Genomic DNA, 27125 nt, shown 5'->3' on the forward strand with positions numbered 1-27125 from the left:
GTGATGTGTATTCACCATATAAAGTTGTTTCTCGTTGCACCATATTTGCAAAAGTATCATAAGTTGCTATCTTTATTATTAGTTATTTGTTTTATTTTTTAATCATCTTTACTAAAAGTTTGAATATTACTAGTAAGCATTTGGTCCTGCTGATTTGCCCTTGCAATTGCAATTGCAATATATACATTTTGGAATCATCTTAGGAAGCTCGTAAAAATGCCTGTTGACACCTATTACCTCATCAAAAAACATGTGGGCGTATCTACTCAACTCATATATATATATATATATATATATATATATATATATATATATATATATATATATATATATATATATATGTTCAAATGTTTCTAACAACTATTGTGTGCTCGAATGCACAAATATGGACCACAGGATGGAATAGAATCAATGGTCATGAAGTGAGAGTCTATGATATTACAATAAGGTAACATGTATCATATAATCACACAAATTTCAACATAAGGGTACTTTAGACAATTAACTACATTTTAAAAAGGAAATTTCGAATTTTTAGGGATAGTTAATTCTCCTAATTTTAAAAAGCTAAAATTTTAAATTAATTCGATTTTAATTCTAACGTAATTTGTAAAAATAACCGATTTTATTCTGCTAGAATGTTTTTTGTTATAATGATGTTCTTTCGTAATTATATTCTATTAGAATATTACTGTAAAATCACAAATTCTTGAATCCCCGATTGAAGAATAACAACATTCTAATATATTCTTATATATCCGAACTTAAATACAAATACATACATATTCTTACAGCCTAATAGTCTTATATATTTTAATATAATTATACATATTCTAAAAGAATATCAACAAAAATGAATAAAATTCTTAAAAAATAACAACATTCTTTAAGTGAGAGTGTGATCAATCTATTATGCATTCTTCAAGTTATTCATATCAGGTCTTCAACACATTCTTCCAGTCATTCCTATCACAAATACAACAAAAACTAAGAATGTTTGAAAACATGTTATCACTTTATATATTCTGACATAATACATAGAATATGACAAAATACATAGAATACATTCTAGCAGAATACATAGAATACATTCTAACAGAATACATAGAATACATTTTTGCTAGTTGTAACTTTAATTTCCACTATAAAGATTTAAAAACTGTTACTTGCAACTTGCAATCGTATTTCTAGATGATAAAACTTAAGAAACCAACAATTTGCAATTTAAAAATGTTGAAAGTTTTGTACAATAGAAAAAATAGTAAAATTTAGCAAACCATTCTTACAACAATGATATTCTATGAGAATGCTCTTGAAAGAATGCTCATAGAATGTATTCCTTGCCTCATGATCCTTTGCTGAAAGGTTTTCAATCAATTCTTACACTATCATTTACCATGTTTTCTTTCTTTTCCATATTAAAATGCAAAAAACCTGCTCATTCTATGAGAATATAAATACTATATAAAACATGTGCTGCTAGTAATTCTGACAGAAGCATACCACCTGGTTAGATTCTTTAGATTCTCTTTCAGGCATTTCAACAAACACTTGTTATTCATTATCATCAAACAAGCCAAAATTCATGTAAAAAACAAGTGTAAGAATGGATTGAAAACCTCATTTGAAACATACGTAAAAAGCAATTAGATTTACATAAAAAAACTAGAAATAAAACACGCATTGCTAGTAATTCTAACAGAATGCATACCACATGGTTATATTCTCTTTCAGACATTTCAACAAACACATGTTAGACATTATCATCAAACAAGCCAAAATTCATGTAAAAAACAAGTGTAAGAATTGATTAAAAACCTCATTTGAAACACATGTAAAAAACAATTAGATTTACAGAAAAAAAACTAGAAATTATAATAATGAGAGAACAAGGCTCACCTTTTCCATAAATCCCGATAATACTCCCCAACTTCTGAAATGGCAGCCAAATAATCGATTTGGGCTTTTCATTGGATAAACTAATGCTTATTCACGGCTGTACCATAACAGGAACGAGAATGGACGAGGGATGGAGGTAAACTTCTCATGTTGATTTCAGGTTGAAGCAAATCATCCGAATCAGAGACATGAACATCATATGGAGTATTTTGGGTTACAAAAGCGCCAAACTTCGACCACGGATATTTGTAATTTCAGACCTTCAATGAAGTAATTACCAAACAATAAGCATTGACGAAGTAATGTTGAATCGACAGAGGGGAGGAGTTGACCGATGGGGACTAGAGGTGGGCGACATCGGTGGATGAAGGTATCAGACGTAGGCGTCGTTGGTATCCGACAAAGTAATTAGCAGCGGGATAGAGAGGAGGAAGGTCGTCTACGGTTATTGAGATGAAAAAGACGTGTGAAAGGATTTTTAAAACTGATTTCCCTATTTTTAGAGATATTAAATGTTTTAAAATACCTACTATAATTAAATAGTGTTAGATTACTATCATACCCTTTACTATTTATTAACTATTAAATTATTCTTAAATTTTGATTGGTCCTTAGATGCACACAATACTTATTGGAAACATTTGAACCTAACTCTCTCTCTCTCTCTCTCTATATATATATATATATATATATATATATATATATATATATATATATATATATATATAGGGAAAAGTTCAATAGATAACTATTATTAATCAAGGAACCAAAGAACAAATCCAAAGCGTCGAAAATTTAAAAAGCGATCAACGGCAAAAGGAAGGGTTGTACACTTTTACAATGGATGCACATGCATCGGATTATAACAAAACTCACTTCCTTTTTTTCGTTTAAAATTTTTTTGGCCATGTTTTTTATCGAAAAAAAAACCAAGTATACCGTTGTTCACGATTTTCGTCATCTTTCCAAAGAGATCCATGATGATATATAAAAAACGAATTTGTTTTTTCGAAAAAAATCCACTTCATTTTCTTTGTTGAAAAGCTAAGGTCTATTTTTTTATAGAAAAAAATTAATAAATATATCAAAATTCATACTTTTTTGTACTTTTTAAACATAGATTCATATTAATGTAAAAAAAACGATATTTCAGTTCAGATTCACATTGTGAACCTGTTCATATTCATATTGTGAACCTGTTCAGATTCACATTATGAACTTTATCAGATTCACAGTGTGCATAATAGTAAGTCAGATTCACAGTGTGAATATGAACTGATCGAGCTTTTTCACATTGTGAATGTTAAAAATTAAAATATTTACAGTTTAGATTCACAGTGTGAATCTACACTGATCGAGGTTTTTTTGTTTTTGAACCTTCTCAGATTCACAGTGTGCATAATAGTAAGTCAGATTCACAATGTGAATCTGAACTGATCGAGCTTTTTCACATTGTGAATGTTGAAAATTGAAATATTTACAATTTAGATTCACGGTGTGAATCTACATTGTTCGAGGTTTTTTTTTAGTCGGTGTTGATGTTGATTAATAGAGTACAAAAAATTAATATTTTTGGTATAATTAGTTTTTTTTGATAAAAATAAACTTAAATATTGAAAAAACTAAGAAAATGAAGTTGGTTTTTTTCGAAAAAAAAATTCGTTTTTTATATATCAAGATAGACCTCTATGGAAAGAGGACGAAAAATCGAGAACAACGGTATATTCGTTTTTTTTTTAAATGTGGCCTAAAAAAAATTTTAAATGAAAAAAAGAGGTGAGTTTTTTTGGTAAGGAGGTGAATTTTTTAGTATAATTCGGTGTGTGCACGTCCAATATAAAATTGTACATCTATTTTTTTGGCCGTTGATCATTATGATTTACGACGCTCAGGATTGGTTTCTTGATTCTTTGGTAATTATGGTTCTCTATTGAACTTCAACATATATATATATATATATATATATATATATATATATATATATATATATATATATATATATATATATATATATATATATATACATGCTTAGGTTATTGTATTCTAACTAATTATTGTGAGGACGTATGGACAATGCTATTCTTTGAGAATGATAAAGAAAATATATTGTTTGATAATATAAATACGTTCAATCTTACATAACTATTGTTATTAACACACATTCTCACTAACTTCAACATATATATATATATATATATATATATATATATATATATATATATATATATATATATCTATATATGTTGTATATATATATATATATATATATATATATATGTTGATATATATATATCAACATATATATATATATATATATATATATATATATATATATATATGTTGATATATATATATATATATCAACATATATATATATATATATATATATATATATATATATATATATATATATATATATATATACATGCTTAGGTTATTGTATTCTAACTAATTATTGTGAGGACGTATGGACAATGCTATTCTTTGAGAATGATAAAGAAAATATGTTGTTTGATAATATAAATACGTTCAATCTTACATAACTATTGTTATTAACAACATTCTCACTAATTAAATCGTCTATAAGGTTATTATACACTTATTATTATTATTCTCATTTCTGTCAGAATGTTTATTGGGTCGTATTCTGTCAGAATGAAAATGAGTGAAAAATGATGTGTGAGAACAAAAATAAATAATAATTAGCGAGAATGCATGAAAATAACGATATTTTTGTAAGATTGAACGTATTCGCATTGCTAAACAACTTATTCTCTTAGTATTTCTCATAGAATAACATTGTCCACACATCCACACAATAATTAGTTAGAATACTTGAACCTAGCTCTCTCTCTCTCTCTCTCTATATATATATATATATATATATATATATATATATATATATATATATATATATATATATATATATATATATCTTTATACTTGAATAACCATTTAGCCTCAAATGCTGAATTTTAAGAGGTATAACCCTTAATGCATTATGTACAACAATTTATGCATTCCAGAAAAACGAAATCTTATCCTATCAACAATTGATTTAGTCAAAATTATACCAATTATTTATTTGATATTCGGTGAGTTAAATATAATTGAGTTTTTAGTGAAGAGTTTAAGGGTTTATGATTTGGGGTTTTCAGCTTATTTATCTGGTTTTAAATACGATTAAAAAAACGGACCTAAAAATCTATTATTATAACTCATCCTATGAAAATGACCTAAAAACTCAATTTATTGGAGTGGATATTTTTTTTTGTTATTATTTATTGACCATTTAATATATTATTAGAGTAATACATATGATTCCCTCGTTTTAATTTTATACTATCAATGTTAAATTTAATTTTTATAAACTTTGTTCAACAAATACGTAAATTGTAAAGAATGCTTAGCCTTTTTCATGATCTCCACATGAATTAACCTTCATTTGCTCAATTAATTAACCTTAAAAGAATAATGCTTTGTTGTAGCATCTCCTTCGATTTTTTTAGTACACCATTACCACACAAAAGACCATTTTGCCATTGACATCAATGCATCATTAGAACCTTTTGAATTTAAAAACCATGCACCAATGTTAACACTTAAAACGTCATTGTAATTTTTCCATCCACCGAATACCTATCATTGGATATAAACTCCACTATTGTTAAACACACAACCAACCACTGTTAGTAGAACACCTTTCAGGAAGTAAATAAAAACATCAAACACACCTGTAGGCATCCATTTGGAAGAAAATGCACAGAGAAATTCACTATTTTAGAAACGAAAGTACCAACCTCCAACATGAATATGGATCCAAATATAACCATCCTCATATTTTTTGATTATCAAACATTTACTGCCCAATCTGATACTCATACAAAATGACATATAGAATATAAGGTGAACGCGCATAAAATATAAAGGTTAATACATACAAAGTAAAATCACATTCTTATTCGTTTCTTGAGAACATAGTGCAAACAAAATACCAAAGAAAGCTTATTTGCCCGAATCATAGACAAATCCTACCGATAGAAAGTGGAATACAAGCAGTAGGTGGTTGAAAATATTATGAATCAGTGGGCACGAAATCTATTAATATTAAAAAACGTTCAATAAGCTCTAACATCACTCCATTTATGTATCATTTTTGTTTCAAAATGATTTGTAAACAAAACTAAAATTGAGTTAAACCTTATCTGCAATGAGAAGATGATGTGAACTCAAACATATGTACATCACTCAGTAAAAGATATTAATTATCTTCAAAAACTTCCTTAAATTCCATTTGAATTTTATTAAAATGAGGAGAGTTTATTGAAAAAATCAAATAAAAATATCATTTCTGCTAATAAGTTTTGCTAAAAATAGGGGGATAAATACAATATTGAAGAAACCTTTAAGAGCCATGTGTAAACCGCAATAGTAGCAAGGTTGAAACTAAAAAACAACAATACCATTAAAGTCTTCATTAGGAGAGTTTGAAAACCAGCAAGAGTACCAAAATAGCAACACCATTATATAATTCCTGGATCTACATCCACTTCTTTCAATACATAGCTGATACCCATTCTATTTTCATCTTCTTTCACTAAACATTAATCTAACCCATTATTTCCTTAATTTACACTATGTGGAGTTCCTAAGATAAAATAGGGGAAAACAGAAAGCATATTACATCTTTTGTTTGAAACAAAACAAAGCAATACCAACCACCATGCACCGAACTGCAAAACAAAGAGACAAAGATAAGAGCTTTTGCAATTTTTAAACTTGTCAAAGATGAATACAAATCAAAAGAAAGACACTTCAATTTCTTGATAAGTTTTTGAATTTCAGTAGCCTAAACAATAATAAAAAATGAGATTAAAATGGGAAAGTGCTTGGTTATTCCCTTCTTGGTTAAAGTTAATCCTATTGCAAGATATAGGTTTTCTTCTTTTCTTTTAACCTTGCAATATCCATGTACATAAAGGGATAAGTATACCGCCATTCGACATATCCATCTAGCTTCAATCATCCACAAAAAAGATTAAAATGAGTAATTAATAGTTTGAACATGTGAAACGAAAATTCTAAATTAGATGCAAAAAAACCAACCAGTGAAACCAATAGTTTGAAGCTTGACCTAAAAATTAATGGTTACATAATTCAAAACAACAAAAAGGTAAACAACAAATACCGTAAAATCATAGGGCACCTACCTAGGATTCAAATGTCAACAATGAAAATTTACAAAGAAAGATAGAGTATACAAAAAGTGATGATATCAGATCTATGGTCATGGTTGTGAGATGATACCAGAGATCTATTGTGTGGTGTTACATTGGTTGTGGTGTGGTGTGGTGTTGTGTAATGGTTTACCTGGCAAGAATAAAATCGAAGTTCCCAAAATCAGATATTGGTTTCCATTTATGAGTCGTCTCCTTGAAGACTTGCCGTTTAATCAGCCGGAAAAATTCATTTCCCTCATATCTCAGTGAGGGGTTTTCCATCAAGTGCCTAATCTGATTCTTCTGTCATACAAAGAAATCTTTGAACTCTTCAATAAAATATGCATAATGTGAATTTGAGTTTCCATGGATGTATATATGAAAAAAAACACAATAAAGAGATGCAATCATAACAAACTTCTTCTTGCTAGAAAACCCCAATATCGTTCATGTTCATTGAAAAACCATAAAATCGTTTTTCTTCTGTTTCATGAGAGAGAGAGAGAGAGAGAGAGACGGTGACTAAAAATGAAAAAATCGCATACACTAAAAATAAAAAATTATAATAAAGATGAAAACTAAGAGGTTTATCGAGGGAGTAAAGTGAAGCAAGTAGTTGAAGGGGGTATGTCGTTAATGACGGTCTTTAGGGTTTCTGTTAGAGGGAGGCACTTAGATGGAATATAGCGATGAAAGAGTGTAGAGATGAAGGAAGACAATGGAGAACTTCAATAGAAAGACGACCATAACTCTATACATTGAAAAGAAATAGAGATCAGAGGAAGAGAGGATGACCAAATGAATTAGCCGAGATGATAATGTTGATCTAATAGATTCAATTGGTTTTGACCAATTTAATTAGCAGAATTTGAGGGAATGTTTGGTTTAATTTTGACTAAATCAATTGTTGATGGGATAAGATTTCATTTTTCTGGAATGCATAAATTGTTGTACATAATGCATTAAGGGTTATAGCTCTTAAAATTTAGAATTTGAGGCTAAATGTTTAGTAAGGTACGAAAGATCTAAACAAAATCAAAGCAAAATTATAAACAAAAAAAAATATAAAATATTTGACTTTTAGAAGATATACATAGGCCGTGATTACATATATGGTAGTGACACGGATGTGAAAAAAATATGATGCTACAGATGTTGAATAACTATAAAAAAATAACATAAACAATATACAATATATAAAACCCAGATATGTTTCAAGAAAATCCATATGTATCTTCATGACTTGCAACCATATCGATCTGCCTTCGTAGATAGAGGAAAAGAAAGAGAGGTTGTATGTGTGTTAGTGGTAATGGTGTTTTTAAATAGATAGAGTGAGGAAGACATAAATATAATGGTGTGGTGGGGGCTGTAGATCGATGGTTGTTTGGGTATTTCAGAGAAGAGTTTTTTTTACATTGAGGCTGAGTGAGAGATATGGGCATAAGGGAAGTGAGATGAGGTGACTTTAAAAATAGAGTGTTAACAAGGAGGTTGTGTGATGACATGTGACCCTAATCCTACTGTGATTGTGTTTGTTTAAGCATTATGGATGATACCTGATGCTAAAAAAAATTGTACCTTTTACTTAGGAGATTTTGATTGGTTTAAATCCATTCACTTGGATCATCAACTTTTAATCTATACCATCCAATTAACATCTAAAGATCCATAATCTCTCTCCTTAGTTTTAAGATCTTAGTATTAAAATCTTGTGGGACTCTTATATGTATGTATTATAAAGTAGTAAGATAAGATATATATATATATATATATATATATATATATATATATTAACACTATTATAAAGCATAAATAATGTACAAGATTTTTCATCACGAGCACCACACCACCTCCCGTGCCCTCTTTTTATCTGGCCAATATGACTCTGCCCTCCATAACAACCACCATTTTTCGTCTTTAATCACTGCAACTTATCTTAACCTTCGGCCTCCACTACAATAGCCACGATTCTCTCACAGCCGAAGATTTTTCCACTTTTCTCTACCCCTAGAAATCGGTTGGATGAGGTAAAACGCTTTCAACTTACCCATTTATCTCTCAAATAACAAGATTCTCTCCTCTTTGGCCACCACAAACATATCCTTCATCAACACCTTCCACCCCACCATCGCACAATTACACCAACAACCAACCAAACATGTTATCTCCCTCTTTCTTGCTCAGTAAATCTGTAACGTCCCGAAAATCATGAAACAAAAACTTTTGTTTTTATATAAATAAATCGTTAATACATTTCTTTCCCATAAAAAACCAAGGTAACCAAGAGTTAGCAAAAACATCATCAAATCAGAGTAATTCACAGAATGCGGAAACATGTGGTGTGTGCCCTGCAATCATCCCGAGCTCTTTCATTTGAAAACGTGAGTACCTGAAACATAAACTAAAAACTGTAAGCATAGAGCTTAGTGAGTTCCCTAAAATACCACATAACATACAACCACAGATTATCATGCAACATACATATAGTTTCCATGGGCTCCCCCGTAGTCTTTGTCTGATAGGTCATGGGCTCCCCCATGGTCTTTACCTGGAATGCCATGGGCTCCCCCCATGGTCTGATATCCAAATGCCACAGGCTCCCCCCGGGGTCTTCCATGCAAGTATCACAGAGACAACTAGAATACCACATAATTGTTGGGTTTTATGTATTAGAACATCCCTATGGTGCATATATAACCCTAATGCTTTGGATCTAAGTTTTCTCTAGTTATACAAGCAATAAAAAAATTATCCAAAGCATGAAGCTTATAACTAGCATACATTTGATATTTAAATCATAAAACTAGTTAGAATATTACCTCTTATTGTAGCTTGTTGAATTTGGCCTTTCAAGAGCTTAGCACCTTAAGTGGGATGCCTCAAACGGTTCACAAGACATCATGAACAATTGGATGAATATGAGAGAGAGGTTTTGAGACACAAAACCGGCTAGGTCATCCTTTGAACTCATAGATCCGATTTTAGGCGTAGGGAAATACATATATAGTGTAGAATTCCAAGAGTCATATGAAAACCCTAATTCTTACACTTAGGCTTATGATCCAATAACTTATATGGACTAACTCTTCATGGAAACTTACGTAAACTTAGTCCATCATGGATCAATAGCCCAAACCATATGTATCACTGATTTACATAATCAGTCCCCGTTAATTTAATTAGTCTCTTTTGATCACTAAATTAATTCCAAATTAATTCTTGATCAATACTAATTAAATAATATGATTTCTCAATTTAATATATTATACTTATAATACATTAACAAATCACAAATAACCTCTTTCTTAAATATCCATCCTATCAAATTGACCTGGTGAATGCAACCCGAAATGGACCATGCTACTCTCAGGTCAAGTACATACCAATTATAGTTATGGGATTAGACACCTAATCCAACAGCCTCCCACTTAGATAAGTCTAATAACTATAGCTGCAAGTACGACTTAAAACCGACTAGCAATTGTAGCTCTCAAAAAGCCGTTGTCGAACTCTGACACGTCCATTAGATAAGGGATCATATATTCCTCCATTCTACATATCGTATGAACTGAGACATGGATTATAATCATTTTCTCTGTTCATGTGTTGTTTCCCGATTTCTGATTTATGACGATCGACAAATTGAACAAATCAAATCAGCCCAGACTTGGCCAAGCGCTTAGGGGTGTCATCACTAAATCACCGAGGGGCCCACGGATATCGCTTTTATCCCTCTTAGGGTAAAAGGAACGGATAAACTTCGACTCACATGCTTGCTATATTTACTCATCAAATCACACACAATGATACGTTTTATAACACCAAGTTACTGGTGCATTTTCATATCATCAATGTGCAACCAACTTGTAAACTGCAACTATATGTCTCTGTTTCAAGAATATAAGATATTATCGTCTCACAATCACTCGTGATGAAATCCATGAAGTGATTCAGATGAGCATGGGTTTAATCCAATACTCAAATCTTATTATAGGAGTACTCATGAACGCTGCAGTAAACTTGTGCTATGTCTAAAACCTTAGACAATCTACATTCAGATTCATGACAGTCTTACCTCATTACTTACTTCCAAAGTATGATTGACTGTGGATGTTTGAATAACCTAGTTATTCGGGAAGTAAAACATGCGAAGTGAAAAACAATGAATATAAATAAAACACCTTTTATTTAATCACCATATTGATTACACATTATTCATTGTATAATGTTTCGGTTAATCAACTTAATACTTGAATTAAAACAATAGTTATCCCATGCTCCAAGCATGCACACTATGTTTACCTATGGTCCTTTCTTTGTGAAATAGATCAATTAAAAACATTTCAATGATGCTCATTTCACAATTCCAAATCGTTATTACTTAGTGTAAGAATACCTAATTCTTGCCACTATAAGAATGTGTTAGATTCTAAATTATCATGCAATGTATCTTTTGTAATGTCGAGGTACCAAAGTCACAGAGACTTTGCCTATGATATTAAAAAACTTTCCACTGAAGATTGATAACAAAAAAATTCCAAGGAAGCGAAGTCTCAAATTCAAAGTACATTCCTTTGAACATCCTTCTTGCATGAAAGTTTCTAACTTACACATAGATTCTTAATATCCAACTCCCATTATGAAAACATTTCCATATTTTCCATATGACAATGCATTATTAATAGAATTCTGTCTACTCATAATAATGTCAATATGGTCCATCCATTACTATACTTCCAACTATGCTTAAGCAACCAATCCTTAGCGAACCTTAGATTGTCCTTAACAGTTGTTTAACCACTTTAGTCATATCTTGTTCTTGTCCTTTTTCCCTCTTAATGCCCTAGGCATTTGGAAAATTAGAACACATGAATATTATAGCATATGCAATCGATCCTATATCCGAAGCATATGGGACACGATTCATAATGTCTTACATAAAGACATGATACTTGACCAGTCCTTTGCTATAATATTTCTATATATATATATATATATATATATATATATATATATATACATATATATATATATATATATATATATATATATATATGTATGTATATATATATATGTATGTATATATATATATATATATATATATATATATATTTATATATAGAATTTCCAATGTTGAAATATTTCAACATGGTATTCATATATATCCATGACTAAGTCTGATTAATACTTCAATCTAAACTTTTAGATTCGAAATAAAGTATAAGTATCCTCTCCCTTACTATAGCGAAACAACTTTTCAACCTTTGCAATTTTGAAAATTAGAACTTTGTTTTCTATAAATAGTATTGCTAACTCGCAACACTTACCATAATAATTATGCTCCCGCTAGCATAATAATTATTATCTTACAAGCATAACACTTATGCTCCCACTAGCTTTGACATGTATCCAGAAATCAACTGGACTTCCAGAAATCAATATTTAATGAATTTCTTTCCATAGTTCAGATTTCTGATACGAGATGCTTCGATAATCCTCTATCTAAGCTCATACACCTTTTATAAGAAAGCTCATATGTGTGTCTAAACTATTTCAGAACTTACAGTGGTAAGTCCCGAATGTTCAAACTATTTGCCATTTCTCATAATTCGAACTATGAAGCGGGATGCCGTAATCATAATCGAATTTGAGAATGCAAATATCACAATCGCTAACTCTTTAAAATCTACTTAGTGAAAGCGTTTCTTTACAATCATTTTCATGAATTGGAGAGAAACCTTACCACTTAGATTTAATGGTGTATGTGTTCCTATCCATGTGAATATGTCATTTCCAACCATTATCATAAGACAAGGTCTATGACAAATTCAAACTCATATGGACTGAACTTGTTCAATCTTAATTTCTTGCCACTTGGCAGCACAATGGCCTACCATGTTTTCCAAGTTGCTTAGCAGCTCACCCTTACTGATTAATGAACTTTCACTGATCAATGTGTATTGCCTTATGCAAACAACTGAGAACTCATAGAACTCATATGCATAGTCAGCTTTAACCGGAATGTGCACAGAAACAAGAATATGTCAACACGATAGGTTATGAAACTCAAGTTGTGTGCTAGTAATAAACAATAGGTTTATTCTTGATTAGTTCTTGAAACTTTTCAAAATCTTTAAGACTCCCACTGACTTCTTGACATATAAGATTCTCTTATCAAGAAACACTCATTGACAAACAAATATTCAAGAGTTAGTGTGGATTCTTATCAAGGAAAAACACTTCATATAATTGGCCTTAGTTGGTCTTTATCTTAAAGACATCACAACTACCAATTCTAAATGTGTTATAAACCTACTTAAGATATGTCACTCAAGGAACAATCTTGGAGTATGACTCTAAGACTTGATTTTGGAATGAAGTATGACTCATCTTCTTGGTTTAACCATTTCAACAATTCACGATTCCTCTTCTTCGCCATACAAATGCACTAAGATGTCCTTAGAGGATCAATTGTGATATGGTTCCATAATCATTAAGATGATCATAAAACAATATACTCAAGTACTCTCCTTTCCTTTTAGATTGGAGAAACTTTTATCTTTCTGCCTAATTTGATTCTTCTTATTCGTTCTGCCATACATTGAAACCTTTTCAATGATTCAAAATTACACTTAATCTTGTAAGCATAACCATATTTACTAAGCTTTTAGTAAATCATAACGAATAGTCTTATCGTTCTTTGTGGTGGACCTGACCAGTACACAACCAAGTGTACCCGATCCCCTAGTCCTTCACTTGACTCACATATACATGTGAACAAGGAATTAGTCTTAATTTCCCAAAGCCGAAGGTTCTCATTCATCATACAATGCAAGTTGCATGATTCCAAGTTTCTATCCAATTGAAACTTGGGTGATGAGAATCTTTCCTTATTTGGTAAATTTAGACACTACCACAATGAAAGAAACAAATCCATATTGCTAAAATTAGAAACATACAAACATCAATTTTCACAAATGCCATTGTAAGGAAATATAAAATAAGATAAAATCAAAAATTTCTTTATTTATAAAACTGCGGAAAAACTTGTCCTTACAATGCAATTACAAATGAAAACTATGTTACTACATATTTCTAAGAAAACTATCATAACTCCTAAGCAGCAACTCACAATTCTGATCATCGAATCATGCGATCGAAATCTATCTCTTCGCGATCAGACTCAGCATGTTTTTCCTTTAAGCTTCCTTTCTTTTCTTCGATCCTACAAAACATCAAAATTTGATCTCATCACATCATGTATTAAGAACCTATAAGTAGGAACTTAATAGAGTTAGATAGTGAAATTACCTGAAGTAGAACCATACAATTTGATTTTACCATCTCTTAGATCTCTCAGGTAGTCAGGGCAGCTTCGCAACCAATGCCCCTTCTCTTGGCAATAGAAACAAACAGACTCTCTTGAAATGATACACGGGACAATCACAAACTTAGTCTTTCTCTTTACCATTTGGTCAAACGATTTGACCTTGGCCGATCTCTTTCAATTGGGAAGAGAAGACTTTTATGGACTTCCAATGTTTCCATTGTCAATGTCCATAGAAGTTTGGGAAGTAGATCTTCCAATCAAATTTGCATTACCAGTGCGCCAAATCATTTTTGATTCAGCAGCAATAAGAAAATAAGTAAGATCGATAAGGGTCACGTCGTGGTCTGTCATATAGTAATCTTTAACGAAATCACTATGTGACTTAGGAAGTGATTGAAGAACCAAGTCAACAACCAACTTCCTCGAGATAACGGCACCTAACATTCCCAGCTTGTCAATGTGTGACTTCATCTCTAAGACATGTGCACACACAGACCTTCCATCTTGGTGTTTGCTTGCCAATAGGGTTTGAGTGACCTTGAACTTTTCAAGTCGACGAACATGTGGGTCAGGGAGAATAATTGGAGGAGGTGGAGGAAGATAAATTCCACACCTGGCCTACTCCAGCTCCGGGGGCCTGGGCATTAGGCTGTGTCGGTGTCTTACAGAACCGGGCAGTATGCCCCTTCCTGTTGCAGTTAGTGCATTGCAATTCCCGACATGGCCCGTGGTGGTGGAAGTTGCATTTGTTGCACTTCGGCAGGTTGCCAGCGTATCGACTAGGAGGTGTTGGAGCAGCAGGAGTAACAGCTGGAATGGCAGCAGCTTGGACTGCCACTGTTTGTTGTTTCTTTGAGGGCTCCTGCGATGATTGCCCCTTTCTTTTGTTCTAGAATTTCTTTTTGCCGCCACCCTCTTTGGGTTGTTCAGAAATGGCTGTCATGGAGCCTTGGCGATCCCCATGATCCACTAGTGTCTGTGCCAGACACTTGGCACTCCACTAGTGTCTGTGCCAGACACTTGGCACTGTCAAAAGCAAGTGGATTAGCAGCTATAATGTTTCCTTGAGTCGGGGGAGTTAATCCCCATATATACCTTTCCACCTTCTTACTCTCCGGGGTGACCATCCCGGGACACAGAAGAGCCAGGTCACTGAATCTGGCAGTGTATGCAGCGATATTGGAGTCCTTCATCTTCAGACTCCAGAGCTCCTGCTCTAGCCTTTGTATCTTTCCTCTGGGGCAATATTCTGCTAGCATTAGTTCCTTTAAGTCATCCCAGCTCATGGCATTGGCTATTGGGAGAGTCAATGACTTGACTTGGTTGTTCCACCAAGTGACGGGTCTGTCTATGAAATTGCATGCTGCAAATTTCACTTTGCTAGATTCGGGGCATGCACAGATTTCAAATATTGATTCGGCCTTCTCGAACCAGCATGTTAAAGTAAATGACACATCCGGTGTCATCGAAGGATTTGGGTTTAGCGTTCATGAAATCCTTATAGGAACACTACCTTGGGTGTCCATGACTATCTCCGTGGTTAGAAGGGTTGGCACCACTACCCGCCTCGCTAGTGCCACTTGCATTGATCTATGTCATAGCGGCTGCCACGGCGGCGGTTACTGCTGCTTGGAAGACAGCAGGGTCATACTGTGGAGGTGGTGGCGGTGGTGGATTCGTCGGAGGGTTATTTTTCTTCCTGTTGGACTTTTTTGGAGGCATCTTTCTCTATAACGGTTTAAGAGAAAATGATGATAAGTCCTCTATAGTGGTCATGAGTCAGGTGATAATGAACAAGATATATCTTATCCGGACTGTTATAGTGTTCTATTAAGCGATTTACAGTGGAAGTCTACTAATATAAGTAAACAATCGTCAACTTCATTTATAGCAACACTTGTAAAGAATTTGTATAGTGTGGCCCACACTGGGTCCCCCTATCATCACCTAGTGTATACAATTTATATATAACTATAGAGGTCTAAATATTCTTGTTCTAGTGTTGTAGGATCATAAAATACTCCTATAGTATTTTATCTTTATGTTTGGTTCTAGAGTTTCTCTTATATGTATTGTTGGTAAGTTTTAGACTTGTTGCAACACCAGAATCACTCCCAAACACATGTTGGTCGTATCTCGAATAAATATAGTTGATCAGGCTATATTTATTCCAGATATGATTACATAACTGTCTAGGTTTAATTGTAGTGTCCAACATCTAAATACTTTTGTGTAGTTCTCACTGTGATATTGTTTCTGCTTTGTATGTATGTTTGTATACTTCTTATAAAAGACTTATATTTTAAAAGTATACTTTTAGTCAGAGCACTACAGCCCCATTGTATTTATAGTTGTATATCATACATGGTTTGATATACTTAGTTCATTATAAACAATGCTTTGATACCAATCTGTCACACCCCCAAACCGGAATGGAGGAAACGTTCGGGGGCGGAGGACGTCATTTACAGTATCACAATAATTGAATAATAGTAATCAAAGTAACAAGAACCATTGCATTGATAATATAGTGTTTACATTGAGTTTGTAACATTGTTTGTATAACACAAAAATGTATAGCAAAAACTATAAACGAGACACCATGAATGCTCCGTCTTCTCAAAAACTTGTAGCGTACCTGTCTAACGTTTCCCTGATAATACAAGTGATTTTGAAAGTGTATCAACATTTAAGTTGGTGAGTTCATAAGCTTGTTTTAGTGATGGAAAGCTTGACATTGTTCTTTGAAAAACATTAGTATGTTCCTCCAGAAAATCCAATATTTTCTATAGTAAATGAAATGTAGTCTTAGACCTTAAGACCAAAATGTATGTTTGTTACTGTACTCTGTAGTAATATGTTGTAGTCTTATTAATAAATAAAACCATATCCTGAATGTTTTCTTAAATAGTATGTTGTACTAGTGTACTCATCACTAGAAAAGTAGTGTATCCTAGTAGTGTTTGTAAGAAAACCTTTTGTATGAATACCCTGGAATCCACCAGTTGTAGTGTGAAATAGTGTACTGTAGTTTCAATATTTAAAATAAAACCTTTGAAGGGGTGTAAATCCCATAAACCATGTTTTAGTTGATACTATTGTGAGTTTCATATAACCATGCTAATATGATCTAGTGGCCTCTACGACGTTCTTCAGGCGTCGGAATGTTATGACATTTGTCACCCCAGGCTTGTCGGCCTAGCTGTTGCAAGCAGCTCAGGTGCGGGGTTGTCAGTCCCGTATAGATCTATACAAAAATTCACGCTCTCCCTCCAGGAGAATCTGATTATAATTTATAAGACTTGAACCTGTACCCTGACGGTTACAACGAAGTAGTGCCTCACAACCATGTATTAACTAGTTTACGTGTAGCGTTATAGTGTTCTCTTGTACTTGAAACTGTATGTATTACCTTGTAGTAGTGTACTTTGTAATGTAAAAAAATTATACTTAAATAATTATTTAGTAGTGTATCATTGAATAGTGAAATAGAGTAGTGTTCCATAAACTATACCTATTATAGTTTATATATTTGTTTCTGTATTGTGTTCTTGAACTTGTAAAATAGTGTAGTGTTTCCCAAACTATACCTATTATAGTTTAAATGTATGATCTTGTTCTGTTTGTTGCGCTTAGCAAAATAGTGTAGTGGTTCACAAACTATACCTATTATAGTTTAAATGTATGTTCTTGTTTCGTTTGTTGCCCTTAGCAAAATAGTGTAGTGGTTCACAAACTATACCTATTATAGTTTAAATGTATGCTCTGTAATGAACTGAATCCTTTGTAATTTAACAGTGTGTATAAAAACGGTAGTAAGCGATTCGTGAAAGATACCCTTTTGCTCGACATGTTACAAAAGAGTTATTAATGTATATAAATATATTATGATAAAATGAAGCGATAAATCGGTTTGAAACGATTGCAAATGTTTTGAAACGGTTTGAAATTGTTTGAATATTAACACAAGAGTCCTTGTGTTTTACTTGTATCCCCCTAACAACATTGTAAAATAGTGTAAACGTAGGGGTATGAACTCACCTCTAGTGCGTGTTCGCATTCGGATCGCGAAATTGAAGTGACGATCCTCGGGCTAGCGTACGTGGAAATAACGGTATCCTAATAATATTTAAACACGTGGTCGTATTTAAATTAGTGAAATAATTAATTAAAGTGTTAGACAACACTAATTTATGTAAGAAATACTTACAAAAATTATCGGAAGTTATTTGGAGTGTTGCTAGGTGTTTTTGGTCTACCCTTCACCGAAATCCCTTGATTTCAGTCTAAAACATCAACCGAGAACCAAGTCTTCGGTCTTAAGGTGTTCTCGGTCTGAGTGAGTTCCCGGTCCAGGTGGTTTTCGGTCAATCTTGAAGATTTGAAGATTTTTCTTGGTGTTCTTGGTGAATTTATGAAGATTTGAACGATTTCGCTTGAAGATTTGAAGATTCTTGGATGATACTTGAGAGCAAAATGAGTGTGTTTTCGGTTTGAAAAGTGATAAATGACTTTTGTTTTCAGGTGAAAATATATATAAAGAGAGGGTTTTCGGCCGAAAAGTCCAACCGAAATCACCTTGATTTCGTTCCAAGCTCTAACCGAGAAAAGGGTTTGCGGTGAGGTGGTTTGTGGTCCGAAGAAGGGCTTTCGGTGCGAAGGTTCTCGGTTCCAAAGAGAAAAGTTTTGATTTTTAAGTTTATTTTATTCCTTTACCAAATACACATAATTAGATGCAATTTTATTTATATCAAATATTTTCCAATTACTTGACCCTTGTTTGAATTTCATTGACTTTTATTGACCCGAAATAACGGGTTGTTACAGTTATTAATCTTTACAACATCGCACTTTTAGTTTAATGATTTTTTGATGTTCTTTTTTCTTTGCATCCATCAACTTGGTTGCAACACTATAGATGCTTGCTCCTCTTTGTTGTCTTAGCTACTCGCTACTAGTTCTTTTTCGATCTATTTTTCTTTTAGCAAACGAGTAGAATAGTAAAACATCAACATATATACAACTTTCATTTGATCTAAAGTTTTCATGTTTTTATGACCACATATTTGGCATCCTTGATTATAAGTTTTAATTTTGGTTGTTTGCATGTTGATGTTTCCCTTTTTCTTTTCCTTACCTTTGGAATTGGCTCACATTTTTTTATAATTTAATGTTAATTTCTCTCATAGTTTCAACGAAATGCGACCAATGTGATGCTAAAAATAATACAAACCGTACTCAATCAGATCATGATAGAGCATAATAGATACCCATAACACATTATTGTAACTTACAATCATTAAATTACTCCTTAATTTCACTCTATAAATAGGAAATAAATAAATAAAAGATCTCTTATATTATTTATTTCAGCATGCAACATCCAATCAAAAGAAAATCCCAATATGCTTTAGCATCTACAATGACATTTTAAGGTGCCCTCTATTTTGCAAATCCCACCCACGCACCCTTTATTTGTACAGTCATTGTTACAAACTTCTGGATTACAATTCGGCCTTTTAAAACTTTTACAACAGTAGTAATCCTTTGGATCAGTGATTTTGCTAATATTTAAAGCCATTGTCCCATCAGCGGTCTCCAATGTAGAGCTTATCAGCGGTCTCCAACACAGTGCTGCAACCAAGGCCAAAGAAACAATTTCAAATTACTATAGTCATGCATATAAGGCCTATATTGATAAGTTGATATACATAGTAAATTTAATAAAATAGTGTAATTTAAAACTGGAAATGAAGTAATAATGCTGGTTTAATGGAGAGCCATGAAGACAGGGAGACTTTTGCATGAAACTATGCACATATAAAACAATGACAAAGGATTTAGAGACTTATAGATGGAATGTGAACCATTATAATAAGAAAAAACCCTAAAGATTTATTTGGCAAGGAATCCATATGTAAAAACTAACCGGTACAGAGAACAATGATCAAGAGAATTTTGCATGGACTTCTTGGTTGAACCATTTTTAATTTTTTTTAAGTAAAAGAGATAGATTGTATTGAATTTGTGAGTATCACTCGAGGAGATGGGGTATATATATAGGTTCAGTGAATAGTTAAACAAGTTAATACATTTAATACAACTAAAATGGTTTTAGGAGCCAATTTCACATTTCATAAATGTTCTTTTAGTTACAAGTAAAGTTAAAACATACCATTAATTTCAAGATGTTTATTAAGAATGTAACCTAGAAAAATTCTCTCCTTCAAATAGTTTAATATAGCCAGTTAATATATATATATATATATATATATATATATATATATATATATATATATATATATATATATATATATATATATGTATATATATTCAATTACTTACATGATCTTGATCCCGAACTAAAAAATAAATAAATAAGTCCAATCCATTGAGAATTATATATATACAACCCAATGTATGCTTGCCATACACCCAAATGGATTTTATCAGATTAAAAAGTATTTTGTTGGATATTTCATTATCATGTATCCAAGGTCACAAAATGATATATGAATATAGATAACGTAATATCAAAAATGGTACTTCAATTTTTCCCAGAAGACCTTATTATAAATGTATCCAAGGTCACAAAATGAAGTCTATATTTGTATAGTCAATAGCTATAATATTATTGTCAATACTTTCTTGTAATAGCTCCTTAAGCATCTGTAACGCGTCTATAAAAGCCTCTCAAGTTTCAATGGACAATACAATCATATTACCTTCTTGAATATGTTGATATGGTATTAGAGCAATAAAGGCTCCTTCGTGCACAATTCTCGATCCCTTTTACAAGAAACCCTAAAAATCACTCTTCAAACACTCAACAATGGTTACTCGAACTCCAACCATTCAACTAACTGATGCTACCCACTTCCCGACTGAGCTCACCTCTTTCAATTTCCATGTTTGGCTAAAACCAGTGGAATCTATGCTATTTTTAAAGTTTAAAGAAGGGCAATTTTGGAAATTCACTTTAAAAATATATGGGATGAGAAAATGCCGTGTGCGCGAAAAATGATTCTTTTATTAGAATAAGGTTTTTTTTTGTTGTAATATTCTTTTTTCTGATTTTTGTGTGGGGCCTGGTTAACATTTATAAATTCAGGTTGCTTAATGATACACGATGTGTGATGTGAAGTTTATAATTCATGCATCACATTTGTTCCTAACAATTTAACTTTTTTGAACCAAAAAGGTGTTTCTATATATAATTGTCATTTGTCTATGATAGTAGAGGAAAATCAAGGTACTATCAATAATGATAGATTCATGTGAGGTAGGGTAGTACATTGTTCCTGAGAACGAGGTTGAGTTGAGGCTTTTTAACAAAGTTTTGGAGACATCTAAGCAACGAAGATGTTGTAAAACATTGCCTATATGATCTAGAGGTAGTGTCGCCTCAAATGAAGATTAGTGCTTTATCTTCTAAAGGTTCATGAAAAGGATTTTAGCGCATGGTCATATTAGCGCTTAAGGGGAATCACTACAAGAAAAACGTGATTTTGCAAGGGAAGGTCGCTATGGAACGTATTTTCATTATTAATCTGCAATGGATCGTGCTATGGAATGGCGTTCCATAGCATTGTTGCTACCACATTGTCTACGGATTTTATTTATGGTAGCGAGAATGGGACTTGCTAGGGAAAATGCTACCGACTCCATATCCGTTGGTATTATGTTATCGATATTTCTATGGAACACAAATTTGTAGCAATTTTCCAACGACATTTGTTATGAAATCACTTTTCGTTGTACTGCTGCTATGGAATTAATTATCGTGGTTACTATGCAACGGAGTTTGTGACGGAAACCAATTCCATAGTTGATTTGCTATGGAAGTACTATTCGTTGGTATTTTCTAGGGAATTCTGCTATGGAATTTGATTTCGTTTGCTTGTTTTGCTATGGAACAAAAAGCCTAGCTAATTTGTGACGGCATTTGTTACGAAATTATATTCCATAGTAACGTTGATAAGGAGTAGTTCAATTTCATAGACATTTAGCTATGGAAATTTTCACCGGCAATAAAACCCGTGGAATTCAAGTTCATGATGGTATGTATGGTTTGTTTCTTTGTTGGGATGTTGTATGCTTAATTAATTTTCTTATTCTATGGATGAATTATTATTATGATCAATGGAATTTATAAGATATGGTTTAGATGATATGTTTTTGAATTGGCAATATATTTTGTTTGTTTTATTGTATTTTATATGTATTTAATACTAGGAAAGAACAAACATTTTCTATTATATATGTTTATGTTATCTTAAATATTTTTTTAGCATTTCAATGTAAAAAAACTGGATTATAACATAAACGATTACTTAATTGGATATTTAATGAAAATATTGTACATACAAATATCTCAAAAACACATATCCCCTTTTAGTAAATGCTTTCAATGTAACCATCCTTTTGTAAAGAAACAAAAACATCTACTCATTATCTTCTTCTTCTTCTTCTTCTTCTTCTTCATTGCTCGATGTACTATACTCATAACTACCCTCGTTGTGAGGAATACCATCATTGTCGTCCTCATGAATTTCACCTTCTTCATCAATGTTATTTTCATTATCTGAACCGCTGCTTGACATGTCATGATCATCATCATTGTCTGTATTGGCTGTACTTGGTATAATGATTTCATTTGATTCAACCTCATCTTCTTGGAAAGCAACGTCTTTTTGAGGATGATTTTCATCGGTCCAACCACGAGGTTTAACTTTAAATACAGCCCACCAGTCCGAGTTGTTTGTTTTCAAACTTGGGTAAGGAATGTAACACACCTGAGTGGCTTGCATGGCTAAAACAAACGGCTCGAACTTGTTGTATTTTCTTTTGACGTTTATCTCGACCAAGTTATATTGTTTGTGAACCTTAACTCCTATGTTAGGTGTTGGATCGTACCAATGACATTTAAACAAAACTGTGGTTTTAATTGGGTAACCAGGGTACTCGACTTCTAAAATTTCCTCTACCTTACCATAATAATCACCTCCTTGGCTACTAACACACAATCCGCTATTGGTTGTTGATTTGTTCAAACCATGAGCTTCTGTGTGAAACTTGTAACCATTGACAAAGTATACACTATATAATTTCACTTTTTTGAATGGCATTTTGGAAAGGTCAAATATATACTTGTTGTTTATCCGAAACTTACGTGCCTATATGAAAAATGGTAAAACGTACACTTAATTAGAGTTAATTAAACCATAACAAAAAATAATAAAATTAAAAAAATACAAAAATAACACCCACACAGTTTTGAAACCATACTACAAAGTTCTTCTCAACTTCGGCTGCAAGCTCATGTTCATCCATATCCCCAATAAGTTCGATCATATCTTCTTCAAATATTCTATATCACCATTTGAATAACATATTTAAAGTTATTATGATGTAATAAACAAAATCATGCATGTAAATGTTATTCATAACAATTACACAACAAATGATTATTATAATTAAAAGTGATGCATATGTTACGTACCTGATGTAATGCTTGATCTTATCTTCGTTAAGGAGTATGTAAGTTTGGGCAGCATGCACTTCCTCATCAGACATCATTCTATTCGTGAATCTTCCATAATGACGCCCAGGATATGAAAATATATCTAACATGTCGTTGTTAGCATCCGGTTGCTCATCTCCTCCTCCATCATCATTTCGAGGCAACTTTCTATTACGTGTGGGGACACCAGTCTCGAAATAATGAGAGCAAAATATTGATGCTTCACGTAGCAAGTACGCATTAACAACGGACCCTTCCACTCGAGCTTTATTTTCACATCTTTTTTCAACTGATTTAGATACCTATAGTGAAGATTATTTAAATTAGTTTACAAAAATAGCAACATACATTATGATGTATCATACTAACCTTTCAAATGGATACATCCACCGATATTGGACGGGACCGGCTATCTTTGCTTCGTATGGCAAATGTACTGGTAAATGTTCCATGGAATTAAAAATACCAAGAACAAAAATACCAAGAACAAAAATCGTCTCTGGTTTACATAGAATTATTGGGATCTCGGTTTCAATCCTTTCCATGTCTTTTGTTGTGATTGATGTTGCTGTTAATGTTTTGAAGAAAATACTCAACTCTGTTAATGCTTCCCACACATGTTTTGGCAACATCTCACGAAATGCAATTGGCATCAATCTTTGCATAAAAACATGACAATCGTGGCTTTTCATTCCGAACAGTCTACACCTTGTTAAATCAACACACTTCCCCAAATTAGAAACATAACCATCGGGGAAACGCAATTTCTCCACCCATTCGGATATGGGTTTCTTTTGATTCTTGTCCAGAGCGTAGTACGCTATTTCATTATCATCGACTCCTTTTCTCTCCCTACAATAGAGCTTCAGATCTCTTCTGGCTGCTACATTGTCGTTCGTCTTCCCTTTGACATCCATTACAGTGTAAAAAAAAGTTTGCAAATACATTTTTCACAATATGCATAACATCAAAATTATGTCTAATGAGGTTTGTTTTCCAATATGGTAAATCCCAAAATATGCTTTTCTTTTTCCAACCATGATCGCCACATCTTTTGTTTACATCATCAGCATTTAGTTCAGTCACTTTTACCAAACCTAATTGTTCAATCTCCCTTAAAGTTTGTTCACCATTCTTACTTGGAGGAGGACCTTCTGTCACTTCACGATTCTTCTTGAACTTATATTTATCCTTTCTATATGGGTGATTTACGTGTAGAAACCTTCTATGGCAGTCAAACCATGACATCTTATTACCATTCTTTAGTCTGAATGCCTGTGTATGTTTCCCACAATGTGGACATGCTAGCTTACCTGCTGTAGACCATCCGGACAACATTGCATATGCTGGAAAATCGCTTATTGTCCACATCAAAGCTGCTCTTAAATGGAAATTTTGTTTTAAAGATATATCATATGTTACTACGCCTTCTTCCCATAACTGTTCCAACTCTGCAACAACTGGTTGCAAAAATACATATATTTTATGCTTAGGGTTTGACGGTCCTGGCACAAGTGCGGTCAAAAACATGTAAGGCTCTTTCATGCACATAGAAGGTGGCAAATTATAAGGTGTTATAATAATAGGCCAAGATGAATATTGTTTTCCAAATGCTCCATGTAGTGCAAACCCATCTGTACTTAGGCCTAATCTTACATTACATACTTCTGCTGCAAATGAAGGATGACTTTTGTCAAAGTGCTTCCAAGCTTCTGAATCGGATGGATGACACATTACTCCAGCATCATGTTCATGATTCTCGGAGTGCCATCGCATGGAAGCGGTTGTGGCTTGTGAAGCATACAGTCTCTTCAGCCTTGGAGTTAAAGGAAAGTAATGCATTTTCTTAAAGGATACACGAGAACATCTGGCCAAATTTTTTGACCGTTTGTACCTATCTGCACCGATAAAGATCTTTATATTGCCTCCAATATATCATACATCCAAACCTGCAGCAGTCATTCATCTCCATAGGCAAACCTAGTGCTTGTATTAACTTTTTGCTCTCGTATAAACTACCTACCATATTATTCTCCTCCGGTAACACATCATTTATCAACTGGCAGTTAGCATCATAACTTTGCTCGGGTATGCGATACTCTGATTTTATATTCAATAGTCTAGCTACAGTAGATAGTTGTCTCACTTTTTTACATCCATTCCACAATTCTTTATCAGCTCCATCTAGCATATCAAATAATTTTTTAGCTAGTGCATTTGGCTCCTCTTCAGGATTACTAGTATTTAAATCAGGAGCCATTGCATCTTTGACCATTTCTCTATAAGAACATGCACCTTCACTAAAATTTGTGTTTGAATCATCCACCCCGAAAAACATATTGTCATCATTAATTGATGTTTCGCCATGTTTATCCCAAAACCAATATTCCTCAACAAAACCAAATTTGTACAAATGATGCTTAACAGTATCAACTTCTCTATATGGTATGTTACGACATTTGATGCATGGGTATTTGATTTTATCTTCGTCCATGAACCTATGTTGACTGGTAGCAAAATCTATAAATTTTTTCACTCCTTGTACGAAAAAAAGCGATAGACAACTACAATTATCTTTTCTTTCATACATCCACTTTCTACTTGGATTGTTCATTGTCTTAAATCTGAAAAGTATAAATTTAAATAACACAATATTGTATGTTCATTAATGTTGATTTGAATTCATATATGACATTTGAAGTAAATATATAGTTACCATACAAACATCGCAAAGGTACCTTAACAACGACTCGTTTCACAAAGCTAATGACCGAATGCTGAACCAATCTTAAAAATTTTCTAATTTGAATGGTTGAATAACTTTTATAATTAGATAATGGCTTAGAATATTAGTAGAATGGTTTAATTGAGATCGACACTTTTACTATTGGATAATGGCTTACATGTCTCACTTTTACTATTTGAAGATTGGTGTAATTATTTGTATAAAAATGTCGAAGTCACCATTCGTTTTTATAAAAATCGTGACCTTTGAGGTTGGATGGTGAAGTTGACAAACATAAAACTATTTTTGTGATACAAATATTAACCGGTAAAATATGAGAAGGACAAAACTATACATTTTTGGTAATTTTTACTAACAAATAGCTTTTTTTTAGAAAAAGTGCTCGTATTTTTAGTCATCACTGTT

General features: G+C 32.6%; 1 protein-coding gene across 1 annotated transcript; it reads right to left on the minus strand.

The window, feature by feature from the left end:
- Window positions 1-22858: 22858 nt before the first annotated feature.
- LOC145140609 (uncharacterized) lies at window positions 22859-26588 on the minus strand. The gene is made up of 7 exons (XM_079074042.1): window positions 25955-26588; window positions 25012-25872; window positions 24412-24878; window positions 23954-24276; window positions 23743-23821; window positions 22982-23627; window positions 22859-22872 (listed from the first exon to the last, which is right to left on the minus strand). Exons 1-7 carry the CDS (start codon window positions 26586-26588, stop codon window positions 22859-22861), a joined length of 3024 nt encoding a protein of 1007 aa, XP_078930168.1.
- Between the last annotated feature and the right edge of the window lie 537 nt (window positions 26589-27125).

This window comes from Lactuca virosa, chromosome 9 (genome assembly GCF_052849685.1).
Source record: "Lactuca virosa cultivar CGN04683 chromosome 9, Lactuca_virosa_CGN04683_v6, whole genome shotgun sequence".
Classification (NCBI taxonomy): Eukaryota; Viridiplantae; Streptophyta; class Magnoliopsida; order Asterales; family Asteraceae; genus Lactuca; species Lactuca virosa.

Excerpts from the sequence above, each read along its gene's own strand:
- LOC145140609 (XM_079074042.1), bottom strand. The coding sequence starts at position 26,588 with ATGAACAATCCAAGTAGAAAGTGGATGTATGAAAGAAAAGATAATTGT. Across the intron at positions 24,277-24,411 it reads ATTCCATGGAACATTTACCA|GTATCTAAATCAGTTGAAAA; the intron begins GTACATTTGCCA and ends TCTTCACTATAG. Across the intron at positions 23,628-23,742 it reads CCGAAGTTGAGAAGAACTTT|GCACGTAAGTTTCGGATAAA; the intron begins GTAGTATGGTTT and ends TTTTTCATATAG.